The sequence below is a fragment of the Opisthocomus hoazin genome, chromosome 19, assembly GCF_030867145.1.
Source record: "Opisthocomus hoazin isolate bOpiHoa1 chromosome 19, bOpiHoa1.hap1, whole genome shotgun sequence".
NCBI lineage: Eukaryota > Metazoa > Chordata > Aves > Opisthocomiformes > Opisthocomidae > Opisthocomus > Opisthocomus hoazin.
In genome coordinates, this window is record NC_134432.1 from 10,261,217 (window position 1) to 10,282,898 (window position 21,682).

Consider the following 21,682-nt stretch of genomic DNA (forward strand, 5'->3'; position numbering starts at 1 on the left):
CAGAATATTGATGCCCTGCTGTGGCATCTAGGAGCCATTCCAGTCTATTTCTAGACTGAATCTTTCATCTACTCTTTACTCCTTTGGTGGAGAACAAAAGCCCTCTAAGAAATATCTAGAAGTTGGGATTAATCATCTGAAGTCTCTCTTCACACTGCTCAAGGAGCAGAGACTGGCACAGTCTTCTGCCAAGGATCCCATAAGTGCCACAGTAACAAATTCCACCATGGGAACGGAGCTGGTAAAGCCATGCCAGAGGCCAAGGTGCTATCAGACACTGCAGGTCAGCATAACTCCTAGGCTAGCGGGAGAAAGCTCCCCTCCATGTCACTGGCAATTCTCCCCACTCCCCAAAAACAGACCTGTAATAGGATGAGGCAAAGCCAGCAGTAGCCTCTGCTTATAGTGCAGAGCTCAATAACAGCAGAAAAGAGGGTGGAACTCAGGGTGCATAGAGACAAAGCCACTAAACAGCTTCTCCTTTAAAAAAAATCTGCTGTTAATTAACCTTCTCTTACAGCCTCTCCCCTAACAAGCAGCCACACTTGCCGGCTCCCAGGCCCCACCACTCCCATAATTGCTATATCAGCACCCTCACCTCCACGTCCTGCAGGCCTGGAATGACTCCTAATGAATGACACTGTAACCCACGTTTTCTTTTTGTATAACCCACTTGCAGTGTTGCCTTGCTGCCCCCTCTTCCTCCTTCCCCACCGCCCTGGGAAATCTCTGCACAGCAACTCCTTTCTCAGCAGCCTTCAGCAGAACACCTCATTCAGCCGCTGCTCCCTCCCCTCCGCCTTCCCCCCAGCTAATGAATACTTCATTGTCTCCTCTGGGCAAAAAGTTCTTGGTAGCGCTGCAGTGAGAGGACTGGCTAATGACAAATTAGGATTCAGTCCCTGTAGAACGGGAGGAGTGATTATGGACAGAGGCTCTCAGAGCTGGATTAGTGAAATTCATGGCACCTGCATCGCCTGACCTCCGAATAATCATTAAGCTGTAGGCTGTATCAAAGAAGGCATTAAATGATACAGCAGCAAAGAACAGCAAGATGATTAGGGGGAGGGAGAGCGCGAGTGGAGGGATGAGAGTATAAAACAGAGGAAAGCGCTGGAAGGAAAGAAATAATCAAGAAGCAGAAAGGGTATGGGAAGAAAGAGAGGGGAAAATGTGCAGGTAAAAAGAAAAATGAGAGAGAAATGCAGTGGGCAGGAAGAATAGAGATGGAGAAAAGGGAAAACTGAAACAACAGCAAGAACTGAAAGACAGAAGACAGGCGGGAATGAGAATAAGCAGGAAGAAACTGAGTGAAAGGAAAAAAAAAAGAGAGTGAAGAAAAAGGAAGTGCGATAGCAGGAAAATTCTGAAGTCTTGGATGTGGGAAGAGACAATTTTCGTGTTCTTCCTGTGGTACAGGGATACCAGGGTCTCCTTCCCCTATTCACAGCTAACAGGAACTCTCTTGCTAGTGGAAAAGACAAGGTTGGCTGGGGAGCTTGGGAGCAAGGCAGTGACCTCTATAAATACCTCTTCTAGAGGCACATGGTAACAGCCCTGGTCCCTAGAAAAAGTGCACTGGGCTCCTTCTGATTTCTAGGACAGCTCTGCTTTGGAGGGGACAGCACAGCGTGACTGAAAAACACGTTGCTGACAGCAATAAGCACTCTCAAAACCACCCTCTGGGGACTGAGTCCACCTTCTGCTCATAGGTGAATTTTTGCTCACTTTTTCAGTAATACAATTATTTTTTACCCCATCTGAAGCCTTGCAGTTCCTGTTTGGAAAGCCAGCCAAATGCACTTGAATTTAGCAAGGCACCCAGATTCCAGGTTTCAATCTCCCTAAGGTGCTGTGAGCCCACCTTGATTCTTCCATGCACCACCCTGAAAGCTTCTTTCTTTGCTTTTCACCACTAATCTAATCATGAAGCTGAGGGATGATGAGCAAGTGGAGGACAAACTAAAACCAAAGCAATCCTCCAGTATACACACATGCTGGCTGCCTGGGTTCACTGGGTTAGGAGAATTGCTTAAGGCAAGCACAAGGTTCCTGCATGCTGCCTCTTCCCATGATTGGGCTTGATGACAATGGTGAAAATCAGAGGTTACTTTGAAGTGAATACCTCCAGCAGCCCCAAGCTTTGCCCCTAGCTCCTGCTCCCACTGTAATTTCTACCAAGACAAGGACAGGGAGAAGTCCAGTGGCACAAAGACAACAAAAAGCCGAGGCAGCAGGATGGTGGCAGATAGACGGTAAATGTCCAGCTCCACCATGTACTCTCTTAGCCACCCTACCGCTGACCATGAGGTGAGGACAGTATTTCCACAGCTCTCTCCATGGCCACGTTTTTCACTTTTTGTGGGACTGGGCTTCCGGATGAGGTAGTAATGGTTGCTCATAGGACTAAACGTGGTTTCTGAGGTGGGTTTGGTGAGGGATTCGGCACTGTCAGGTGTGCCTCTGTGCACACACTGACACCACTTTCTACAGCTGCCAACAGCTTTGTGCAGCTGCATATGCAAACAACAGCCAGACACAGGCTGAGCAACAGCCATGCACAGATCTCAGTTCAAGCTCTGTGCAAGCGAACCTTTCTCTCATGATTTTGCACAGGATTCTCAGAGTATTTGTGTAGTACTGGCTCGACATTTTACACAGGTTTTACATGTTGATAATGCCACAGAGTTCATGGACTGCCAGGCTGTACAGCAGGGGACACGATCTAAATTAGACTCAGATGACCATAACCTGTCTGTCTTAAGTGTGTTCTGTCTTAGGAAGTTAAAAAAACGCTATCCTTCCATCCTTCCCTTTACTAACATTTGGGAGATCAAAATGAGAAAGGAGTCTCAGCTGATATCTTGCAGTTGAAACCAGTAATTTTCCTGTTCCTCGGATCAACCTTGTGGAGGAAGGATGGGAGGAGATCAGGAGAAAGAGGGGTTTTGGGGGGCTGGAGAGTGTAAACCTCTCAGCATTCAGCACAGACACAAGTGGGCCAAAAATAAAATAAAATAAAGGCAGCCACCAAGGCAGCTACCCACCATCTGCTGATGGCCGCAATAAAGGATGTAATTGAATGAAAATGCAGAATCCAGGGCAGAGCTGGGCACTGGCTATAAACATGACAGTGGGAAGTGTGAGAGAGAGGAAAAGTGGTATAAATAACCCCATCCTGTCTTGCAACTGGGACAGGATAAGAACATACCAGTCACAGCCCTTCAGCTGACAGGAGGGAACTTCTTAAAACACAGAGCTGTGATGGCTCAGACTCATGTGAATCTAACCAAGAGATACCAGAGCAGAAGGAAGCTGAAAAGAGCCACTGTTTAAAAGCTGAGAGCCAGTAGCAGAGTAGCCATTGGTTTTCATTTTAATTCTTTTATCTTTCGTTAAGGAGTCATCAGTTTCTCTTTCTCCCTCTTAATATCATTGCAATATTTTGCCTAATGTTTGCTGCCTCTGCCAGTTCAAAGTATAAAGTACTAGAGTGTGTGAAATTAAAAAAAGGAAAACTATGTCTTCAAATGTCACTGTCAAGCAATTTTACATTCAACTTTAGTAGTTTATATTCCAAACTAAAATGAAAAAAATGACATCCAGGCAAAGCTGTGAGTTACTTTGCAGTCGTTTTTTGCAGTTTCTCACTGGAGACGTGCAGTCCCCTGGCAGTGCTGGGAACCAGGAGCCAGGTAATCATGCAGAGCTGTTTCACCATTTAAAACCTATCTGTTGTGACAAAAAAACATGTTTTGCAGACCAGTGCTGGGCTTTCAGATCAGAAGTGGAGATCAGGTTATTTAGGAAGGTGGTGAATCATTTTCTTTCCTTCTGCCTTGTCATCCTTCAGGATTAATCAGGTCTGGGGAGGGAAAGAGGCTGATGGGTGTCCCTTGAGACAAACATGCAGTTTGTTGTAGATGGTGTCTGAGCTGATTAGAAAACCAAACCATACCAAAATAAAAACAATGAAACAAATAAAAAAAACTACAAAAAAAACAACCAAAAACCTGATCCAGCAGGACAGATTCTTTTTTTTAATTGCAAGATAAAAGGTAGGGATTTAACAAGTTTTTGTCTGCAAAAACACCTTTCACTTTCCAACCAGCACTAGCTGCTGTGGAGGTACTTTTGGGCCTTGTGTATGGAACAGTGAAGTAAAAAATTCTAATTTTATTCTCAGCAGCTGTGAGATGTATTCTTAACTAACAACAATTTGGCTGGAGCCCAGAACATGTTTCAACCCCCAACTCCTTTGGATGTTATTTATATTTTACATCCAGAATTTTAAAATGCAACTATAGGTACTCATTCAACACTGAAGCTTTAACAACTGAGGAGTGGTTTCTGTTTTAAACCAACAAACTTGCCTGCAAAGAGGTGTTTTTTAAGCAAAAGCAGTGCAGAGCAAATATAAGTATATTTCCTTCTTAGCGATTGCAAAAGGTCATGGAGAATCAGCCTAATTGCCAAAATCCCTACTCTCTCTTTCTTTTGGAAACACCACCTCTTCCTTTCCCTGAGGACAATCAACAGCAATCCTATTTCTTTCTTACATTGCTTTTGAATATATAATGTAGGCTTACTATTATGTGTATTAAAGAGAGAGAGAGGCTTGCTCTTAATAGAACCTTTCCATCCTTTCAAAGCCACTGGCATGCTTGATAAGTGTCTGTTGTTCTGTACAGTAACAATTAGAAAATTAAAGTATTTCCAAGTTCTTTGAAAAGAACGATGAAATGCATACCTCTTCAGCTACATATCTGTCTACCTTGGCCCTCCCCTGTCTAGCTACAAATGCAGAATGACAAATAAGAAAAGAAATTATAATATGCCTGGTGATGTTGACTTAAACAAATCAAGCACATCAGTCAGTTAAAAACCCAGCTGCCGTCATCCATTTTGTCCTCCTTCCCCCAGATTTTATAGTATTAGTTGGAGGCTCCCTTTCTGCATGCCTGGCTTTTTAAAAAGGAAGAGAAATTCTGAAGACTTCTTTATCTGAATGCTTTATAGCAACATGGTTGGCTGGATATTTGCTTGCTGCTGCTTCACTTTGTTGTTGTTGTGGCACAACTCAAAATAATGCCTGGACATGCTTGTGCCTCTTCCACCAGCTGGCTTGTCTACAGCAGCACAGCTAATTGGCAGGAATGGGCCAATTTTAGGAAGTTCTCCAAAGTCTTTTTTTGGTAATCTCTTAAACTTAATAGATATTTCTCCTCATCCCCAGTAAGTCCATTAAGTCTTTCTCCAGAAAGATGAGACTTCTTGGTAATTAAAGAGATTCTAAGCCCGGGACGAGTTTCCTGAGCTGCACAGTGATGAAATGAAAACTCAGTGTGCTTAGCGGGCAAGAGGCCAGATGATAATAGGAGACAGCAGTCAATCAGTTAATTTTCTATTGAGACTGAATATTTCAGTAATGAAGGAGGAGAAAAAACAGTTCCTCTACAAATGTTAACTTGGCCCGACCTTTCTGAGAGAAGCATGGAAAAAAAGGTGTTTGGACTCATTTGTTCCAAGATTTTCAGTGTTACTTTGCTTCAGACAATGTAGAAAGAAAGAGCAAGAAATGTTTATTAAAATCAACAAAGGAAAGTCTCCAAAAATGATTGGAAGCAAACTTAAACTCAGCCCTAGGTCAGGGCTGAAAGGAGCCAGCAGGAGGGGACTATTGGATATCAATAGTTGCTGTAGCTGTAATGGAAAATCTACTCTCTCCATCTGCAATAACGTTGCTAGGCTTCTGGTCAGTGCAGGTCTGCAGGTTCACTCTGCACTTTGAAGAAGAGATGTGATCTATTCCAAGTGAAACTAAAGCTTCTCTTTCACTCTGGCAGTACTCAAGGAGCGCATCTTGAAAATGGGCTGAAGCATTTTATGCTCCCTATGTCCACTTTAACAGCAAATGGCAGCTTAAAGCTAGGCTGTGGTACCTGATGTAAGACTGCTTACAAAGCAGCTTAGTCCTGCTTAAAAAGCAGCTTAGTCTTCTTGGCTGTCTGACGTCTGCCCTGTAATATTCTTGCAAAATGCAACAGAATAACTGAGTGCCCTTCACCTGGGTAAGTAAGATCACACAGAAGGGATGTGAATATGCTTAGGTATGTGATAAAGGTTACTTACACCTCCAGAAATTTCAACCCACTCCCAGACTTTACCATTTTCCCTGAAACCTCCATGTCAGCACACCCTATATCCGAACACTTATGCTGTTGTGTTTAGGTCCAAGCCCAGACTCAGCTCCATCAGTCACCCATGACACCACACTCATTCTCAATGAAGGATGAAGGTACCTTTCTCTAGGCAGCTGGTGGTTAGGATTGTGCCGACACCGGACACTGAGGCCAAAGAGTTTGCGGGCAGTGCGCTGGATCTTCTGGCGTTGGGCTTCCAGGGAGCTCTGCAGCAGCTTGTAGCGGTTCTGCAGGTCCCAGTCATTCCCCCAGTGCTGGTGGATGCTCCCAATGGTCAGGAAGTGGTTGCTAGGTAGCCTTTTCATGAAGGATTTAAACTCATCTGGAACACACAAGAAAATGTGGAGAAATACAGAGGTTTCTGAACTGTAACAAAGTTACAAAGCTTTTCATTAGCAGGATGGAGAAACAGCAATGGTGTATGACGCCATCAGTGCTCTGCTGAAGGAAGGTGATGTCCATTAACTCACTGCTCTATGCATTAGTCAGTACCATCATAATATAGATGCTAAATGGATGTTCATGTCCTACTCGTCACATGGTGAAACTGAGCACCTAATAAAAATAATTATCATCATCGCACTATCGAGATGCATGAGACAGCTGCTTGTCTCCTTTCTTCCACAAAGATAACAAAGATTTTTTTTTTTAATCATCTCTCAGGATTTCACTCGATTTGTAATGCTGCTTTCAGTGCCCTTCTCCTCCCCAAAAATGATTCCCTCCTGTTCAGTGGTCCTCTGAAACTATCATCATGTATAATTGCTTCTGTTGACCATGCTGATTACTCCTGGTACCTTTCAGCAGTAAAAGCCTTGCATTTGCTTCCCGCCCCTTATAAATCAATTTCCTCAAAAGCCTGTTTGTGCAAAAGACCAAGCTCTTTTCCCTCTGATGATGAATGTGCTACATTTTTCATAGAGACGGGCAAGGGAGAAATTTCAGTGCAGTGTGCACATTTTGATACTGCAGTGCAACGTTGGGGAAAAAACAAATGAGCAAAGAAATCCGGCAAAATAACAGCTGAATGGGGTTGTTTTTAAAAAAGGAGGATGGAAAAAGAAATCACTTTCTAAAAAGAATAGTTTCTTCATTATTTATTTATATTTGTTTCTAACTAACTCTGGAGGCCCCAGCCAAGACTATGGCTGCATCGTGCTAAGCCTTGTACCTTTCTGGGAATAGTTCATTCTTAACACAGATAATTTCCAATTAGCTAATGACGCTGTTTGCATTTGTTTTTACTTTATTTATCTGCACAGAAACTGTTGACGATGGCTAGGACTACATCTCCCATAATGCAACATGGCCCCTCTTTTAGCAGAGTCACCTAGTCCCTGCAGGCAGTCCCATGGCAATGCCCCATCATCGCAGGTAGTACGGAGCAGAGGGTCCAGCCTCTGGAGACGAACGGTGGCATCATAGCAAAATGGCCATGTCAAACATCTCTTTCAAAGATGAATCTTTCATTTTTCCAGTGCTTGTCTTTTCAGTTACAAAAAAAAAAAAAAAAAAAAAAAAAAACCACATTTTCATCAGAAAGCAATAATACTGAAGAAAACCTCCATGACTTAATCAAAAGGCTGTTTTAAAATCCAGAATCACAGCTCTGATGCAGAATTTTTTGGCAAGTCCTACTAAAATGCCAAGAATAAGGCAGTGTTATTTTACTCAGCTTACACATGAGCAGCGAAGCACAGGACTGAGAGAGAGCTCCTGAGCTGATTTAAAACAGCGTCTGTCCACTGCAGCCTCCTTGACTTTGAAGATGCTATCCCAAATCGCACCAACTCTTGACTTGCCCCGCATGATTTTTTCAAATTGACATAGGAATCCAACACAGATCAGAAACAGAATATAGATCTTTTAGGCTATCTGCAGCTTCCTGTGCAAACGGTATTTGCTTTCAGAGCACTCGTGCACCTTTCAGCCCACTTTATTGGAAAAGCCTTCAGATGTCATTACAGATTTCTGCTGTTCATTATGAAGAAATTCCTCTAGTTATTGGGAATATTTATTAAAACAAGGAAGCAAAATACTAATACTACACTCTTTAGTGACAGCAACTTTCATCTCAAAAGATAAATTCACACATGATGCAACAAAATGCTGAATGAGATGCAGCAGCTTTAAACATAATCACTCCATCTAGCCCTGAAAAGCCTCCAGCCCTAGGTGGAATACGGCTACAGCACAGCAGAGAACGGCAATGCAACGTGTCACTTCAACATGGCAAATGAAAAACACCTTCCCCTGTTGAAATCTCAAGGGGAGAGAGACTGAATATAATTATCTACCACAGTCTTGGCTGAGATCGAGCGCAACAAGTACAGAATGTAACAGTAAAACAGTCACTGTGGGACCGTAATTCTCTCTCCATAGGGCTTTCACCTTCTAAGCATCTGGGTTAGATCCCCTGGGAAGGTAAAGTGGTCTTATGAGTGGTGGCCAACACGTGGCCCTTGAGCAGCCCGTGTGAAGATACTGCACCAGAACTGGCAACTTGTAACACGTAACTAGTGTCAGAGTTGTGCTGACAGGCACTGCCAGTAATCCGAATGTGTGTGGTACTGAGCTAGCAGAAGCTTCTGAAATCTGCATTCCTTGTTTGCCCTGGTGTACCATGCCATCCATGAATCTATGGAAACTCCCAGAAAAGCACTGACCTCCTCAGGTAGTGACCTAGTTCTGGAACTGTCCCAGCCTCGTGGCTCCTCATAGTATGTGGGGGGCTCTAGTCAAGATGGTCATCAGCCTTGGGCCATTAACTACTACTCTGATTTTGCTCAGCTGAGCACCAAGTTGACAGCGCGAGTTGGACATAAGAATCTGTGCAACAGTAGACACACCAGCAGGGTCCACATGTTGAAGTGTGAGGCAGTCCTTTAACAGCCTGTTGAGGAAAAATCATAGGCTGCTTTCATTTCAACCATTAAAGGGATTAAGGTCACCTTCAACATGAAGAAAAAAATTGCTGCTGGGAAGACTTCTCAAGAAGAATTCTTCAATGCCTTGAATGGAGCTAGATAGGCCCTTCCTCACAGTTTTCTTTCCTAACATGGAGACCTGGACAGTTACAACAATAATCATTAAAGAAAATGTGTTGGAAAGTAACTGGCTAACGCTAAGAGATGAGAGTCAGCACAGGGATAGTAAGTTCTCAGTTAAGTTCTGCATAGTGCCCATGTGGCTTCAGCATAGGCAGACCACTTGCTAAAGGAAAGGATGTAATTGCACTGATGCTACGCTGCTCTTTCCTATCTCAAGCCCTTGAGAGTGCGTCACGTAAGTATTACAGCACACCTACTATGGTGTTACCAGCATCAACATGGAACAAACTGCTGCCACACGCAGCGTCACATTGGGAGAAAGTGGAGGGAGAAGAGAAATGTTCACACCAGCAGGCACCGGCACTGTAGCAGAGAGAATTCATTTCCCCTCTCCTCTCCATCTCGAATGAGGTGTCATCTGGCCTGTGTGCTCTCGCTGTGAATTGCCTTTCACCAAAGCAGAATAAATCATTCATGCAAATCTGAAAAGCAATTTCTGCATCATTCATATTGTGGAAGTTTCTCTGTAGAACTATTAAAGAGAGATTCTGAGCTGGTTTGGTATGAAAAATCAGACTTTTAATCAAACAAATTCTTCCACGGAAAACATCCCCCTACACACAGAATTACGCATGGTGTGTGGTTTTGTCTGTACACGTATAGAGAGAAAAAATGGCACTCCCTCAAGACTAAGATCATGGCTTTGGGTTCAATATCTCTACTTTTTATCCAGACTGGAACTTTATATGAGCAAAGAAAAGATTTTTAGCTGGTTTAAACTGCCACGTTTCATTTGAAATAAATCAATAAGAAAATATGTTTTACTCAATTACCTGAATTCTCCAGATCTTTATAGGCTTCTGTCCAGGTCTTGGCCATGTTTGCTAGTGTGTACTCCATGATCTGGATGTCGGTGATGGGGCAGTTGCACTGTGGGAACTCCTCTGCACACTGGCAGCCACATTGGCTGTTCCGGCAGATGTACTCCCCCTCGCCATTGCACATGATGTAACTCAAGGCAGACTGGACAAACTTCTCTTGTAAATACTGAGGGAAGATGATCTGCAGACCTGGCATAGAAACAAGAGGCAGGCACACAAAAAGACGAAGTCATTTCAGGTATCCGTTCTTCTTTTCAAAACCTGTTTCATTAACAGCTTGGGAAAGTGACGCTGAGGAATTAAAAGCTGCTGGGAGATTTCTCTCAGAGCTGTCACAAGTAAGGAAGAAGGGGTACAAATTGCACACCTCCAATACAAGTAGTGAGTTAGTTGAGAGCAGAGCCCATCTGCTTTGTGAGACAAGAGTGACAAGTAACTTCCCCTTCCCAATGCCCAGTGTATCCCCTTCATCCCAGTACAGTACAAAGCATCTGAAGGAAAAGCCTCCCTTATTCCAAGGTGTGATTTTGGTTTGTTTTTTTTAAAAACACTTTACAGCCAAGCACTCGTGCAGAAGTGGTGAGCATTATGCTGTTCCGACCTGTTTTGAAAGAGACGAAATAGGTTTGGTACCACAGAAGCAAGGAAATGACACATTGAAAGAGATAAAAAAAAAAAAGGAAAACAGAAGAAAGGAAAATAATGCAAGGAGGGATTTATAAAAGACCCTTGCAGAGTTAAGTGCCCAGCTCCCACAGCATAAATACAGGAGCTGGGTACCTGAGTCTTTTCAGCTCGCGCCCTGCTAGGAAGGCCACTTGCCAAATCCTATAAAAGTGCAAATGGATTTTGTGCCAATGATTTCAGTGGTGCTCTGAAGATTTACAGTAGCTGAGAGATCTATCCCCATGTCTCTCTCTCCATAGCAAGTGTTTGAGTATCCATCCGTCTGTGCAGGCATTAGCGTAGGTGTACGCTTGCTCAGGTCCCAGAGGACATAACAGTGTGTCCTGTGTACAGTGTACATGTTTTTCCATCCCATCCTTCTCCAGCCCCCATCTCCAGGCTCCTTACAGCTGCCCCTGAGGATTCACAGCTGTTTGCTTCTACCTGGCAAGGCCTGCTTGTCAGACTCAGTCAGTATCTGCTATGCATGAGCCAGAGATGACAATAACTCTGAGCGAGCCTTTCACGGGAAGCCTGGCCCACTCACCTTCCCTGTAAAAGGCCCAGGGACTTTGGTGTGGCAGATATAGGAGTTTATGGCTTGAACAGGAGCACTGAACTCCAGCGTAATGAAGGCATGTGGGTCAATTACCCATCTGCTTGTGTTTCTATTGCACTGAATTACTGTATCTGTGGCTAACAGCTCATCGGAGTGGAATGAAAATAAGACAATAATTCAGAGGATGAGAGTGTGCAGGAAGGGCAGGAAGGGCTGTGACTCCTTTCAGGAGTTCAGGCTCATCTCTGTGATGGGTCATGTTCACCTCAGGCAAGAGAAAATCAGCAGATGATGCCCCAGGGAACCCCATTACCCTTTCGCCTTTGGTCCCACAGAGACACCTCAGCTTTGACAAGGCCCCTCTGGAAGACCAAGTCTGAGGGGAACAGGAGAGTGTTGAAGGCACAGTGACCTCTGTTTCCTCTCCCCTCCCACTATTGCCAGGGCATGGTCTCCGAGAGCACCATGCCCAGTGGCAGTGAGCTGCCCCAGTGTCCAAACTAACTCGCAGCTGAGCATGGAGCAGTGGCAGCCGCCAGGCAGGATGATCACAGAGCAACATGCAGCTGGAGAGGACATTTGTGATGCTTGCAGGAGGAAGGATTTCAAGCCCAGCATTTGGAGACACTGTGTCTGCGTAGATCCTGCTGCCTTTTCGGCAGTGCTGTTGCAGGGAAGGGAGGGAATACAAGGAACTGACCACAGCCTACAGCATCCCTGCAAACACCTGACAACTAGTCTAATGAAGATCAGCATTTTGAGGTCCCTGGGGTCTTTCTTGAGGTGTTTTTTGATAAGAGGCCCAGCTTTCTTCCTGTTGTCTTCAGGAAGGACTGAAGCTCAGCCTCTCTTAGGCACTTATCTGAAGCAACCACCACAGAGGAAAGGTCCCTTTTCAAACTTTCACACTGACATTAGGGATGGTCCCACCTGCCAGGCTCCAAGACTTTTCTCCAGGATGGAAAGAAAGTTCAGCACTACTGGAGAACTGAGCTCTGTGAAAGGGGCTTGGAGAGCCTGAAGGTTGCTGTACTCACTGAGCTGGCAAGCTCACAGGAGGGGAAGGCTGGGCTTTCTGATGGGCATTGACCCTGTTTATTCATGGCCCAAGTCCCATAAACAAATCTTTCCACCCTTTGCTTCATGAAGGAGCAACCTGCTCCGGTTGCTCCTCTAGCCTTTGAATATGAGGCCCAAATGCCCACAGGCTCTTCAACTCACCATATTTTCTCTTTGAATTTTCGCTTGGATAGCAGCACTGACATGCTGTCTGGTCTCAGCTACAAATTACACTGGCTTTGGAGATTTTTTTTCTGGAGGGGAGAGGGGTTAAAAAGCAACTAAAGTTTCAGGGAAAGCACTTCACATTGCAAGGGACATCCACTGTGTATCTCAGTACACACAGAAACACGCATACCCTGTAATGTCCAAAACATAACATGGTCCCAGCCTACACTGCAGAGTGCCTCATGTGAATACTTGCTTTTTGTCCATAAAACTTGTGATTTAAAAAATATTTCCAGGATAATCTTCTCTTGTAAGAAATAATCTCATGTTTAAGAGGTAATCAGAACCCTTGTACACTTAGCTCCAAATTCAACAAAACACTTATATAAACACTTAACTTTAATCAGGTAAGCAGTTTTGCTGGAATCCATGCAGCTAACTGTAGCATTTAACAAGCAGCACATATTCAAATATGCGCTTAGAACAGAAATACAACTATACACAGATCCAGCTACTCCTCTTACCACAAATGTGCATAGACCAAACGCAAAGCCCTAGCTTTAAAATTGCAAACATGCTGTAGGGATTACGTGAGACTCAGATCTTCCAGCCAGGAATTTCCTTCTGGAAGAAATCAGTGTTAGGGTTACAGAAATACAGCCATTCCTGCTTTCACATTTGTACTTTGACAAATATAGATATATAAAAAAATACCCACACATTTATCATCATACCCATACAAGGGCAGATTCGTATCAATATTTTTGGGTTTGTGTTGAGCATCCTTGTGACCAGATCCTAGCAAGCTATTTTACTTGTACTGGGCCAGTAGCATCTCATTCAGTCCTGTAGTTCTGTACCATGTCCAGCGACTAAATAGTGCTGAAAATGAGTTGATTACAGCTGTCAGTAAAGCACAGGTGTGATTAATCATTTTTAAGGTAATCTTTAAAAACATGAGATTGCAAGAAGGCCAAACTGGTGGAGAATGAGTGCTTCAGTTGCCACCTTTAAAGCAGGAAATCTGTAGTCCCAAGGATGGTAAATGCACACCGGCCCCACAAAACAGCTTGCAGCCAGCCATGCTAGCTGGGAAAGCCCTGCTTCCAGCCACGACCTTAATAAAACATCCTAAGATGCTACTTTGTTCCGTAAGAATTTTCTTTGGATATCGCGAACATTAAAAACAAAATTTAAATCTTTCAGTGTTGTCTACTGACAAAGCAACTTCATGTCAACAGCGAGGCAGGGGGGCAATCTGGTCTTAAAGACTGAGATACTGGACCATTTTCATGGAACGAACACCTCAATCCAAGTCAGGGTGTACAAGGAACAGGCTCATTCTCCACAGCAGCCTCGGCAACTGGTAATACATGCAGAAGGTAAGTTTGCTGGTGATGAGTGTTAGGGAGAATATCTTCGTTTTAAAGGTAATTTATTGATCAGAAGGAGGAATTCTGCCACTCTGTAAAGCATGAAGTTGTTCTTTAAAAATTAAGAGCAGCACAGATTTGGTATACGTTTCTCTTAAATAACTACAGGCAGAATATGAGGCATCTGACAAGGGAACATGTCCTTAATTCATCTAGAAAAACTATTAGAGAGACATGTTTGGCTTTGGACTGTATATAAAAGGCTTCCTGCATTAAAAGAGGTAAATTTCCCCAGCTCTAAATTAGAGCTATTTGAAACGTTTTCCACAGAAGAGTTCTCTGTTGAAAATGCAGTTTCATTGAAGCATTTTGTGAGAGCATGTTGACTCCAAAAGCACTTTTGACAGGGAAAGGTCTAAATGTATTTTTCATACTTCCTCATTTTGTTTCACTGAAAAGCTGAAACGTTTTGTGCTGTCATTACTGCTCTGCCCATCTCGGCAAAGACTTTAATATTAATTGTAATGTAAATTTTAATACTCTATTACCATATTTGATGTAACAAGCTACCTAATATGCAATTTTTCCTGTTTAATGTTGCAATGTATAGAATAGCACAGAAGGATTTTACCTTCTTGAAATAGTGCCATGCTGCAATACTGATATCGACTGCCATGCTGTGAGGATATGTCTCTGGAATTTTTATTTCCCCAAAATTTTCAAAATCTTGCACTTTTTTTCACTCAAAATTTCAAATTTTGGTCTGGGACACTTTTCCAGGGAACACAAATTTCTGTTTCCCACCAGACCACCACAGAGCTGTTAGCGTCTTCCCCTCCCATGCTCTGGGGTTCACTCCTTCTCCAGGCAGCTCATGCATCTGCCACGCCGGAGGCAGGGTCAGGCGAAGGGACAGTGTCATGCTGGTGGCAGGGACAGGAGGATATGAAGTGCCCATAAGTGCAGTCACCTGTGAGATCCTGCTCCACAAGCGGACCCCCCCAGCCCCGTGATGGGAGGCTGAATCACTGCACAGCCCTCCACATCGCAGGACAGGGAACCTGCCCCCAGGCAGTGCTAGGAAAAAGGGAAACCTCCTGAGCTACTGTGACAAAAGAACCTGCATATATACCCCAGTGCAGGCACCTGACACAGATGTACATGCATGCTGGGTCCACAGGGATACTGTTCTATAAATTAGTGATGCTTTACTGTCCATGTGACCACAGGTGCAGAACCAGACACCCTGCGCTGTGCACGCATCCACATCCTCCCCTAAATCTCCAGGCTGGCTGACCTTCCTGAACCCTACATGCAGGCATGAAGGTAGCTGAGCTCTGGGTCTGGCCATTGCATCTTCTAAAGGGCATGTCTCCAAAACCATGACTCTCGGGGCTGGGCGGTGGCAAGCAAGTTCAGAAACAGAAATTCTCCCTGTCACGAAGATGCTGCTCTTTTATTGAGCTGGCCTCGGAGCCAGAGTGACACAAAGGTAGTAACATGGATTTCTGTCAGCAACTTATGCTCAGCTGCTAATCAGATCAGAGGAGACTCGGTCACGATCCATTATCTGCAGCCCTGTGACTAATTCCTAATGAGGCCTCTCAGACCAGAGGAAGGATCCTGGGTAATTATCCCAGGAACTGCACTCCAGATTAGGCAGAAAACACTCAGGTGTAGCTATAAAGATCACTTTGTTCTATTAGGAAGAGCTCCTGTCTTCTTCCCTTCCCTCACTGTCTCCCTTGGCTTGGGTCTGGGCTATGTCATGAAGCTCCATGAAACCCACGTGTGGTTGGCCCTGAGGTCCTCTGTCTGCTTCCATTCGAAATCACAGCCTCATCCATCTTATATCCCCATCTCTCCTAAATTTTCCCTCTTCCTCCACCTTCTTCCCCCTCCCAGGCACCTTGCTTTTTCTGTTCTCTTACAGGATTAGATAGCCAGAGATCTATTGATTCTCCTGCTTACCAGTTTGTCTGCCTATAAAACGAGCTGTCTGCTTCTTTAGCTGTTTACCTAGTTATCTGATGTGTCATCCTTGAGTTTTCTTTACCAGCAGCCATCATCACAGTATATAAAAAGCCTCAAATTGTTTATTGTTAATTAGGTAAGAACCAGAACTCAGTGATTTGGATAATCACCGGAACAGTGAAAACAACCTACCTATTATTTTTAAAGGCAAATAATAACAACAATAATAATATATCCACAACATAACTCAGTAAATGAAACCCAGTTTCTGTGAAACCAAGATTAAAACAGCACTTGCCAAATTATACTCAAAGCAGAAGATGTAATGTAGCTCATTCATCTGAAAAATTAAAATTTGTGCAAGTACAAGCATTCCAGAAATAAAACCATCTGGGCAAATGAGCAACTAAATCCCACATTTCCTTATTTTGTCAAAAACTTGGGAATAACCTTAGTAAATTACACGCCCAGTGAATTTCCTCCTTCTACTGAAGTTGACTTCTTGCTAACCAGCATGTATTTATTTATTAATTCAGTCATGACCTCTATCTGTTGACTTCTGGACTAGCTTCCCAACTGGGACTGAAGTCATGGCTTCTAGCATCCAAACAAAACCTTTGTGACTTTTCCCAAAGATTACGGTCATTAGAGAGTCCCCAAAGCTGATCTGCAAACCTCTTACACAAATCAGCAATTTGGGAGGGACAGAGACGTGGACAGAATGTCCCTTCAATATTAACGCAAAAGGTCACATCTATTTATACATGTGTATATATAATACACAGAAGTCCATGAAAATTCAATGGCAGGGAGAACCCAGATGCTTCACTGGGGTCCAGTCTGCTGTTCCTTGCACCTTTAGCTCAGTCCCTGTCAATCCCTGGCTCTGCTGTCCTGAGTATCACATGAAGCCACTGGTCCTGCTTCAGGGAACTTACAGCGAAGGCAGCAATCACAGCAAACAGAGGAAGGGAAACGGCTAGAAAAAAAGCCACCCCTTTCTCATTTCATCCCTCCACTCCAAGCCCTTTATTACCATCTCCCTCATTCCTGTGCCCTACCTTGCAGGTGGAGTTTGCTCTCAGTGCTTTGCAGAAGGACAGAACTCACAGAGTCCAGATTGTCGTAGCTGTTACAGCCCAGGGGGCCAGTCCGAGTTTCTGTTACCTATGGAGAATGTAGAAAAGAGACAGTGTTCCCTTTGACTGCAGCATCGCATCTTCCCCAGGCAGGTTCCCTAGTTGGGAAAAAAATGCCCCACACTGGACAGACATGGCTAATGTTTGGCACACTCACAAGCTGAAAAAATAGAGTGAATTGTATCTGCTTTCTTTATGGTACTGAATGTTATTCTGGGCTTGGCAATGAGGTCCTGCACATTGATGTTTCTCAAAGAGGATCTCCATCAGAGAACATCAGAAGCCAGCAGAGGAATTAATCCCTGGCTTCTCTCATTGGAAAGTAAGATACAGAGATGGATTGCCAGCCCACAGTGGTGGCTAGTGCTCCCACAACATATGTGCATACCATCCTTGCGCTGAGGATAGATGGAGGCACAGATGACCTGCAGTGCTGTTGCTGTGGTTGTTGCTGTTGGTTTCCAGACATGGAGGAGAGCTGCCCTTCCTGAATTCACAAAGGGTGATTATCTGCTGTCACTGTTTCAATATCTCAATTCGATTTCCCATCCAGAAGGGAACAGACTCAGCCATGAGACACCACAGAACAATAACAAGAGCTGAAACCTTTCAGAAATGGCTAACAATGACGACTCCATCCACATTGCCTTCCCTGGAGTGAACTCTGCAACAATAAAATCCCTCCCCAGTATAGGATGATTGCTTTCAGAGAAGGCAGCCTTTGTCTGCAGAGCCATTTTCCCTATTTTGTATGCTCTGAGCAGCTCCCTTTCCTTCCTGCTGCAACCCCCAAGCTGTCTCTCAGTCCATTTCATTCCAGATGCCTCAGTAATGCCATGCTGAGTTTTTCACCTTTTCTTGTAGTAAATTCATCTGAGAGATGTTTAGCAGTCTCATACCCACAAGAGGAAAGTACTTCTGGCTTTCACGGGGTGGCCCATTTCACAGACCTGCCTTTCCCTTCCAACCTCCATCACTGGTCTGGATTACCTGTTCCCTCTCTCCCTTCCAGAGGTCACTGCCACACACAGTGGAAGTCTCCTATCCTATGTAACCATCACCTTGAATGCCCACCTCTTCCCAGATATTATGGCCTTGGGGAAATCAATTCTTCAGTAAGGTCTGTAAGAGAACAATTTACCCTGGGAAATCAGTGCAGGAACAAAACAACTTGGGATCAAAAAAGACATCACTCTCGACTGGGAAAATCCTGCCCCAAATTCCTACAGTATTGGTATGGACACATACCCCAGGCAAGATACAGTACCTTGATTGCTCCCGTAGAGATCTGGATCTCATGGAGTCTCCTCATGGTGCCATCACGGTCTACAAAGTAGGAGGAAGCAAGCTGGTGCAATGCTTCCACACTCTGGGTAGCATTTCCTGACTTTCTGTCGAGGCGGCTTTTGTCCATGTACATGGTCAAGGCCTCCTCTCCTGCAGCAGAAAGAAAAGGAGATTTCAGTAAGGCCCAGGAGGCTGTCATGTAGGGTCCTCTTAACAGGAACACATGATGGCACATGTTGCACCTAAAGAAAGAAAAGTCCAGCACCTAAAGCACTCTCAAATGAACCCACCCTTCCTCATCAGTACCAGAACCTCAGTGTAGTATATATGAGCCTTCTTCTCTATTCAGCCAGAAAGGCCAGGTCCACCACACTTGTAGATCAGCTCCACTGAATTGAGTAGACAACATTTTGGATATTTATTAGCCAGCATATCTTTACCCCAACTTTTGGAAAGGATTCAGACCATTTGTCCCACTGAAGAATGCTTTTCTCTGTGGGCAGTGGCTCTGAACGGTGCCCACCTGACCAGAGAAGATGCCACTTTTATGCAACTCCCTCTGACCCGATTTCTATCAGGAACAAATGATGATTAAGTTGCAAATAGGATACAGATACATAGGTGGGTACAGAGGGCAAACAAGTGCTAGTTGTACCCCTTCAACTTCCAGTGACCATGCAAAAGGGTAAGGGCAGGGGGCTGAGTGGAGGAACGCAATCAGAGGAGAGAGTAAATGAGAAAGTGAAGTTAAACCAACCAACCTTCCTGCTTTTTTTTTTTTCCTCTCCTGCAGTCTCATTCAGTGAATTTAAGTGGAGGGCAAAAAATATTGTGCAAGATAAGGGACAAGAGGTGATTTTGAGCCAGTAATCACAGAGAATCTGGGAGTGAAGCAGTTAAGACCCAACAGCACCAGATGTCCGAAACATTAGCAGAAACCTGAATCTAACAAAAGATACACAAGAAGGACATGAAGCTGAGAAGTAATATTTACCCAGAAGTTCAATTTGTGCTGTATGAGCCATATTAAAGTCCAGTTAATTCTTCACATAAGGCTGGCATTATAGAAGGAGTAAAAAGGTAGAATACTATCCTGCATTCTTCATAGCTGGAGTTCTGATTGTAATAAATGAAGACAACAGATACCTAGGGTAGGAATGTGCCATTTCTACATAGCTCTCTTAATGAGAAGAATGGTACTTGTTCTGATTTGATAGATGAACCGCTAATGAATACATTGCCTCTGGCAACGATAGCATGGTCAAAAAAAAATGCACCACTACTTTTTAGGCGAAGAAATATTTTGCTCTTCAGTGGTTTTGCGTACTTTAAGAGAACAAGCACTTACTTTTCTTAAAGATTTGTATTAGCTGAAACAGTTTGATATGTCCAAATAATTCATTTTACTGCATACATGCAAAGAAAACCAAAAACCAGTAAGCCCTCCCCCTTGCTTTCCCTGGAAGTTTTCCAGCTTTCATCTGGAAGCCAAATGCCTGAAAACAAACCAAAAATATTCTGGCTGAAAATCAAAATATTTTTATTGGATTCTAGTTTTTCAAGTGATTGATATGTTAAGGATTGAGCCTTTGGCTTTGAGATGAAAAATGGAGATTTTTGGTGGAAAGAATATACTTTTTGTCAAAAGAATTGATCAGTTGAAATATTTTAATTGGCTTCACAGAAGCCAAGTACAGAAGTCTGGCATGTAAAACTTTCTCCTTTTAATATTTTCTTAAAAATAACATATTATTCTTTGACCATGATCAAAGCTGTAGTAGTAACAGTTTCATTGTTGTTACTTCTCACAAAAACACTTTCTCTGGAAAATGACAAGCTTTGATTTCCTTTATCACCGTTAGCATTATTATGCACTGAGCAGTGTGTGAGGAGACCTTGGCAGGGATCAAGGCTCTGTCACATCAGGCACTATCCACACAAACAGCAGAAAGATGCTTCCTGTCCCAGAGGATTTAAAACCCACATATCTGATGAGACACACCAGGTGTATACAACAAACAGCCAGCAAAGCACAAGAGTAGAAGACTGCTGTGATTAGCGTGAGAAACAGTGGTCATCACACACCAGATGTCTGGTCGCTGTCAATGCATTTTCAGGTTTCATCTTTGAGATGAGTTTTACAGGGGGATTTGAAGGAAGGTCAGACTTAGTGAATTTTCATGTGGTAACTCATTTGCCACCAAAAAGATATCTGCACGGGAGTTAGCCAAGAGGCCTCGGGGAATATAGGCTGGATTGGTGTGAAAGCGTATTTTGAGCCAAAAGTTTTTTATCTCTCAGGTAACAGAAGTATTTATCTGCATGGAGACACAGCAGACATAAATGATACTTTGCCTCCATTTCGCAAGGCTGTGAAAGGAGAGGAAAGACCTGGGGCAATTCTCCCCTTAGCGGCGATTCTCAGAGGAACCTGTGGGATCCCAGTATCAACCCTCTTCAATTTCGGCAGTTACTGGAAAAAACAGCTTTTTGGAAAAATAACATGCCTTCTTTCAATAGCCAAGGCACAGAAATCTGGACCTTTTCAATCCAGAACAGTTCATTTTAGTAGAGGAATTCTGAGGTTGAAGATCCCTTGGACAACAAAGAGAGCAACCAGGAAGCTTGGGCTGAATTGCATCGGGCCATAACACTGGTTTCAGATCACCAGAAGATCCACCATTAGCTTTCAGTCCCCAGACAACACAAAGCAGGCAATGAGCAGCTGAGACAGCTCCTAGACATCAGACAGGAGATGCTTGGCTTGTTGGGCAGTGGGGGTCAGTTATTTCCCCACAAAAGCTCTCATTTTTCCTCCCTGAGGTGTTTGGACCCCTCCACCAGGAGGAAAAGGAAGAAGAGAGGAAAGTAAAGCCCAAGATGTTTGATGCTTCTTCTGAGGAACAAATACTGTCCCTCAGAGTGAAGGGTGTTGAGCAGAAATAATGTTGCTGGAAACTTGGTCTGTGTACATGTGTGCAGACCTGGAAATGCACACCATCCCCATGGAGATTGCACATGAGAAAGCAACCCTTAGATCAAGAGAGGTTAATAGACTTCTGCTGCATTATTAAGTCTTAATTTCTCATTTATTAAGAGGATGCTATGTTCAAAGTTGTCTTTCCTTCAGGGCTTTCCTTGTAAATTGGCTCTCAGCTCTGTGCGGTCCATCCTGGAGCATGGATGCCCTCAAAATGACCCTTCACCAATCCCTTTGTCAGAATTAAACAGGAGCAGAGCTGGTTTTTTATTGAGCTCCAGGGGAACCCAGCTGCTCTGTAGGCTGAGAGGCATCAGAGCTGTTCCTCATGGCCAGGTGTGAA

At 43.9% G+C, this 21,682-nt stretch overlaps 1 protein-coding gene across 2 annotated transcripts in view; it reads right to left on the reverse strand.

The window, feature by feature from the left end:
- Positions 1–21,682, reverse strand: part of BRINP1 (BMP/retinoic acid inducible neural specific 1) — a 94,622-nt gene that overhangs the window by 11,442 nt on the left and 61,498 nt on the right. For both annotated transcript variants that reach the window (XM_075439509.1, XM_075439510.1), the window contains 4 exons: positions 18,340–18,509; positions 16,995–17,100; positions 10,087–10,323; positions 6,303–6,525 (listed from right to left, as the gene is read on the reverse strand). In XM_075439509.1, the coding sequence (XP_075295624.1) occupies positions 6,303–6,525; positions 10,087–10,323; positions 16,995–17,100; positions 18,340–18,509 (736 nt within the window). The remainder of the gene's footprint in view (positions 1–6,302; positions 6,526–10,086; positions 10,324–16,994; positions 17,101–18,339; positions 18,510–21,682) is intronic.